Genomic DNA, 6,782 nt, shown 5'->3' on the forward strand with positions numbered 1-6,782 from the left:
CTTTAAACCATTTAGAATGTACACTACACAAAGAAGCTTTCACATAAGTGTCAGTTTTATCTGGCCTAGTGGTTCATGAGAAAAAGATGTTTAAAGATTTTCTATATATTTTATTGTAAAACTCTAGTTCCCCATTGTGGCCTCACCTAAGCCCTGTGGTGGGGATAATTTGTTCAATTTAGAATTCTACCCCCATATAATATATTTCGACAGAAGTTTCAGCTTTTCCTGCCCAGTGGTTTTTTAAGATTTTTAAAGTTTTCCCATATATATTTTTATATAAAACTTGTTTTACCCTTGTGTGTCTGTCTGTCTGTCTGTCTGTCTAGCTGTCTGTCTGTCCGTCCGTCTGTCCGTCCGTAACAAATTTTCATCGCATTTTTCTCAGCAACCATTCATCGCAGATGACTGAAATTTTAGCACAATCTTTGCCAAGGCATGTCATACGGTGGGATTCATTTTTGTTCAAATCCGATGTCAACTTCCTGTTTATCCGTCCGTCTGTCTGTTTTATACATAACAAATTTTCGTCACATTTTTCTCAGCAACTGTTCATCGCAGATGACTGAAATTTTAGCACAATCTTTGCCAAGGCATGTCAGAAAATGGGAAAATTTTTGTTCAAATCTGATGTCAACTTCCTGTTTATCCATCCATCTGTCTGTTTTATACATAACAAATTTTCGTCGCATTTTTCTCAACACAATATCGGTATATATATATAGTTCTAACAAGATGCTTTGGTTTCTATGTATTTTTACAGATACTTTAAGAGATAAACTTTAATGATGATAAAGAATTTACCTTAAATGAAAATAAATACTTAAAAAGTTACATTTCTTTAACTTAACACGTGTATAATTATTCACATAAAAGCATACATTCGTATCAGAGCGGGGGTATTACTAGTGAGCATTCGCTCACAGATTCCTTGTTTTATATAAAACTTAGATTCCTTATCATGACCCCACCCAATCCCAGGGGGTCATGGTTTGAACAATTTAAAATTTACACTACCCAAAAATTTCCACATAAGTTTCAGCTGTTATGACCATTGGTTTTTGAGAAGGTCTTTTGATGGCCCCATCCTATTTTTCTTTTATTGATCCCCCTTGTGAAGAGACTTTGTATGTGTATTTTAACAATTTAAAACATAAAATTATATAAAATGCTTTGTACCAAGTTTGGTTAAAATTGGCCTAGTGGTTCTTGAGAAGAAGTAGGAAATGTGAAAAGTTTATGGACGGATGGACGATGAACAAATTGTGATCAGGTGAGCTAAAAATGAAACACTCAAATTACTTTACAAAGAAAATACACAATGAACAGATTAATTTATTTTGATTTTTACTCTCTCGGTGTTTAAATAAAATAAGAGAAAAACTTGTCCTGATGTTTCAATCTCTGTAAAAGAAAATAATATAATAAATGTAGCTCTTTAATTCGGTCAATCCATAGATATATCGACTTGACAGAAAAGCATATTGACTTTGAACTTCCTGCTCGGTTGATAAGGTTTTCTGTGAAGTTGATATATTTATGGATTAACTTCATCAAACGGATATACTTGTATATAATTTTTTTTATATTTCTTTCAGAACATCAAAGTACACGTGTTGCACGAGAGTCAGAATAGGACATTAAAAAGTAAATTTGCCCAAAACCGAAAAATTCTGAAATACTTTTTTCCAGTGATAATTGAAGATGAACAAGCTGGACTCAAAACAACTGTCAATGTTCAAGGAGGAAATTGCCCAGAAACTTCTTCTGGGAAATTGTTAATAACAATAAATATTTAATTTTTAACGCAAAAAGCCATCCGGTGTACGGTCATGAATTAAAGACTGACGCAGTAGTATGTGTGTTTCAAACCAGTTAGAAACAGAATTATATATATTTCTTTTAAATGGTTTATTTTAAATCCTCGAAATTTTCATAATCACCAATTATAAATGGAAAGGAATTCACTCACAAATGTCATATGAAAGGAATTGAGTTCAATTAACTGTACTAAGTATTGAAAAAAGAACATATTGGACAAGGCGAGCAAAATGACTATTGTGTTATGTTAAAAAAAAATTTAGCAAGTGAAAAAATCTATATTATACCAATATTTTCCTTTACATTTCATTAACATTAATATAAAATCTCCAAAAATTGAAATAATTTTATAAATACATGTATTAAAATTATTCAATGAAATAACATGTATATAATAGATTGGGTAAAAATTATCCTCATTTTTTCGCTTCATTTTTATGTTGTTGTACTGCTCAGAGACCAGTAGAACTTCTGCTGAAGTAAGGTACTCCATCGTTCGTCTGTCTGTTTAACTGTAAACAATTTTTCATAGAAGCTGCTCTAAAAATTTTGTATTTTTGTGTGATTTAAATATAACTTGAGAAACAAGTAAATTAAGATATATCCACCCTCATAATTGTAATGGTTCAAAGTATAAAAACTACATTTATTTTCCTTTAAGGTATTTCCATCCTCTTATGATGTCATAGGTTTTTGTAAAATCTGATATTAATTTAGATTCATACCCAGTAGAACAAATTTTTTTGAAAGAATACTTTTCAAGAGGTGTAATGCTAAATATTGTTAATAGAACTTAAAAATGAATATTTTCATTAGTCAATCAATTTTTCAATCTTTAAAAAATTATGACAAGGACAATAATTCCTTCTCAGATATCTTCATTCAGACAGCCTCTGAATTGTACTTTTAATGTAAAATATTTTCCCTGATATTTACATTTTAAAATTATCTTATGAACAGGAAGTATTTTGAAACTCTTAGCATCAGAATTATGCATTTGAACCAGTTTTATATAATATTTGCGATACAATTTAAAAAAAAAAGAACGACTTTTTCATGTTGACATATACTTCTGTTTATTTATGTCTTCCATCTTAAATAGAATGGTGACTTATATATTTTGCGATAATTTTGAATTTAAACTTTAATAAAGGAAAATGAATACAATTTTTTTTACTCTGTACCATTAAAATTGTGAAATTGTGGAAAAAACTTAATGTGGTTTAAATTTAATAATTATTGCAAAAAAAGGATGGGCTGCCATGATATTTTTTAAGAAGGGAGACATATATAAAGAGAGGTATATATTAAGATTAAAAAATCATACATTTTTTGTAAACACAGTATTTTGAAAGTCACATAAAAACTGGAACACTTCAAATGTATAATTTTGATGCTGAAAAATACTTGCTACTTATAACTTATAAGACACTTTGGAAGTTTGAATTCTAGTATCAGAAAAACTATTTTACATTAGAAGAATGAAGATACCTTAGGAGTTATTGCCTTTGTCAACATTTTTAAGAAAGTATACATCTTTTAAATTATTTTATGTAACAATATTTATTATCACACCTATTGGAAAGCATTCTTCCAAAAGATGTTTATCTATTAAGTATAAATTGAAATTAATAAGTTTTTCCAAAAACCTATGACATCATACGAAGATGTAAATACCTTAAGTCAATACTGTTACAGATAAAAAAGCACAACCCATATTTTTCACAGATGCACTTTTCCTTATGCTAAGTCAATACTTATAACCATTTATTCTTTTTATTGGTGGGGGGGGGGGTGTTTCTGCCAAAAGGGTTTTGTCATAATTTCTTACCTATCAATAAGAATTTAATTCTAAATGCTAAATTTGAAAAATGAATGTGACTTTTAAAGATTGAAAAGTATAATCATTTTGCATGCCTTGTCCACTGATTTATTTTGAAAGTAACTATACATTTTTTTTAAAAATTGATAAATAATAAACAATAAATTTAGGATAAACTTTACCCATTTCACATTTGTTTTTAAATAGATCATGGAGACATTCTTCGTCTTGGACGAAAACAGCACCAGGCCATCAAAGAGGACTTTTTCAATCCCAAAACTTATACCATGGCAGAAGCGTCGGCAATCCCAAATGGAGAGAGAATTACACTCTCGCCGGTTTAAGTGAAGAGTGTAAGTAAATTACTCTTTCTTTCTCCTCTCTCTCTGTGAGTCTCTCTCTCTCTCTCTCATGTGTTAATAAGTAATTAATTTTTAAAAATTTAGGTCGGAGACATAACTATAGTGTCCAGTGGTTCAAAAAGAAGAGAAGTTCAGGTATCCATGGGTGGAAGGACAGCCCTCCTTACCCTTTGGGGTAAGGAGTCCGAGCAGTTAGTTACTCCTGAGGCAATGTATACAATCAAATGCATACAACCTGCAAACGACTGGAATAACCAGCGGTGTTATTCATCAACACCATTCACGACATTTGAGGTAATTAAAATCTATTTATATTTTATTTTGTTTATATTTTGTATTTATTTTAAAATAAAATATATATATATATATATATATATATATATATATATATATATATATATATATATATATATATATATATATATTTAAATGGTAAAAAATAACAGAACGCCGATTAAAACTCTACCGGTTTCAATTTACCATTTGATTTTATGAATGCCACAATTAGAATGCTTTTTATTGTCAATGTGTCAAATAGTAACATGTTTTGAATTAAAATGAATCACTTTCAAACTAATTTAAAAATCCATATCTAGAAATTCTTAAATAACTTCAGTGTTCTTCATCGAGTTCCTTCATAGAGATGAAATCCCTCATAGCGGGGGGTATAGGAAGTAGGTGGAGGTGATGGTAAAACGCGAGACCGAGGTGGTGCCTGATCCACTGGCGACAAATCTGTTTTAACGTCAGCATGCCCTCTGCATGTTCCAGCCAGTGTTCAATGTCTTTGTGGTGGTGTATTCTCTCTCTGAGTTCAGTGTCTTTAAGTCGAGCTCGTAAATGTCCTCTGTCAAATCCAGTAAGTACGAAAAGCTTGATCACGTCAAACAGGCCTTCTGAGAGGGCCAGTCGGACCGGGCAAGCTTCAGAGGGAATTGTGGGTAGGCATTGAAATGTGTCGACAAGACAATTAGCTCGTAGAAGGAGTTTGACTACTTCAACGTGCTTGTTTTTGATGGCGTACCACAATGAAGTTTTGTGGAATTTGTCATAAATATTAACGTCTGCTCCACCAAGGATAATGTCTTTGATGCAGTCCGGATGACCTTTCCAAGCCAAGATATGCAGAGCTGTTTTTTTGGCTGAATTATTCTGCACATTTACATCACAATGTGCTCTCACCAATGACTTGACCACCTCATCAAATCCCTGACTAGCTGCCATGATGAGAGGGGTGATATTGTCCTCGTCTCTAACATTGGGATCCGCCCCAGCAGCCAGCAGGAGATTTACCCCTCCCGCCTGGTGACTGGCGTAATGTAGAGCGCTACATCCCTCTTTATTCTGTATATTCACATTACATCCAGCTTTGACAAGAACGTCTAATGCCTCATAATTTCCATACTTTGTAGCAATGATCAAAGGGGTATTTCCACAGGAGTCCCGTAAGTTAATTTTAGCTCTGTGAGACACTAATAATTTGAGACACTCATTGTGGATAAGTTTGGCTGCCATGTGGACCGGGGTAGTCTGCCCAGGACCTCGGACATTTACATTACAGTTAGAGTCCAAGAGAATTTCCACCAAAGCAGGTTTGTTAGATTCCACTGCTAAAAATAGAGGGGTTCTCCCATTGGTATCTTCTATTTCTGTGTCAATGCCTGTGGCGAGGATGCACTGAATGCATTCGGAGTGACCTAGTTTTGAGCTCTGTAGGAAGGCAGCCTCTAGTTCCTGCTTACTGATGGATTGTGGGACTGCTAGGAGGACTTTCAGAAAGCGAGGGTTGTTGTTGTTCACCGAGTCCAGGAGGCTAGTTAAAAAAATGAAGTTAAATGTGTTACTGTACATATACAATAAAATTTGGTTATAACCAAGTCACTTGGACCTATGAAATTACTTTGCTATTATTATATGTAATTTATTATATCCCCATAAGGATTCATTAAATTTATTTAGCTGGGGATACAAAATAACTTTGCTATATCCGTGAAATCGCAATATCTGTGTTAGTACTAATTAAAAAGAGATTTACTGTATAGCCTACTCATCTGGTAAACATATGTTCATCTGTTTGCTATAGTTCTGAGCAATCTGGATTTTTCTGGAATTTTGCTGAATTTTTTTGACAGATTTTTTGCCTCACATGAAAAATTATTGTTACCCTTCTTTCAAGGAAGAATTTTAGTTCTGATGAAAATTTAAGTCACTTAGCTGCATAATATCATGAACACAATTAAAGGGGGCTAACTCTTCCAAATTCTAACTGAAAAATGCCATTGAATCATGACCTACTTTCTTAATATTGTTACACTGTATGAAAGCATTTTATAATCTGCATTATTATTATAGGTAGTGCATTCGGTTTCTATACCTTTACAAAATAAATTTAACATCTCAAATCCATTAATTTATTGACATACATCTAGCCAATATAATCTAGAATATTTACATGAGATAAATTAAGTTTATAAGTCAAACATAATTGTTACAGAGCATAGTAATACAGATGCTTACCTGGCCATTTTGCCTGAGAGGAGAGATGAAGGAGACTCTATTTTTATCTCAGTGCAGCAAAACAAAAATCAGCAGCTGTAATTGATAACATTAGGGGAAGATAAATCTGTCAAAGGCTTAGAGTGTCAAAAGAGTCGCAGTTGTCTTTCTTGATTTGTTGAGAAAGAAAAGTTTTATAATCCCTCTGTATTACAGTGGCTTATTCTGGGTAGATATATTGCAGTGAAGGATTTTGTTTTTTATGTTAAGTTTGCAACCAA

The 6,782-nt window shown here is 32.5% G+C and overlaps 1 protein-coding gene across 1 annotated transcript; it reads right to left on the bottom strand.

Annotated features, from left to right (window-relative positions):
- Positions 1 to 4,459: 4,459 nt before the first annotated feature.
- On the bottom strand, positions 4,460 to 6,557 carry LOC134267407 (serine/threonine-protein phosphatase 6 regulatory ankyrin repeat subunit A-like). The gene is made up of 2 exons (XM_062749626.1): positions 6,523 to 6,557; positions 4,460 to 5,818 (listed from the first exon to the last, which is right to left on the bottom strand). Exons 1-2 carry the CDS (start codon positions 6,528 to 6,530, stop codon positions 4,618 to 4,620), a joined length of 1,209 nt encoding a protein of 402 aa, XP_062605610.1. The 5' UTR covers positions 6,531 to 6,557; the 3' UTR covers positions 4,460 to 4,617.
- Positions 6,558 to 6,782: the final 225 nt, after the last annotated feature.

This window comes from Saccostrea cucullata, unplaced genomic scaffold, assembly GCF_032062105.1.
Source record: "Saccostrea cucullata isolate Sc308-1 unplaced genomic scaffold, CSIRO_AGI_Scuc_v1 ctg284, whole genome shotgun sequence".
In the NCBI taxonomy this organism is placed as follows: domain Eukaryota; kingdom Metazoa; phylum Mollusca; class Bivalvia; order Ostreida; family Ostreidae; genus Saccostrea; species Saccostrea cuccullata.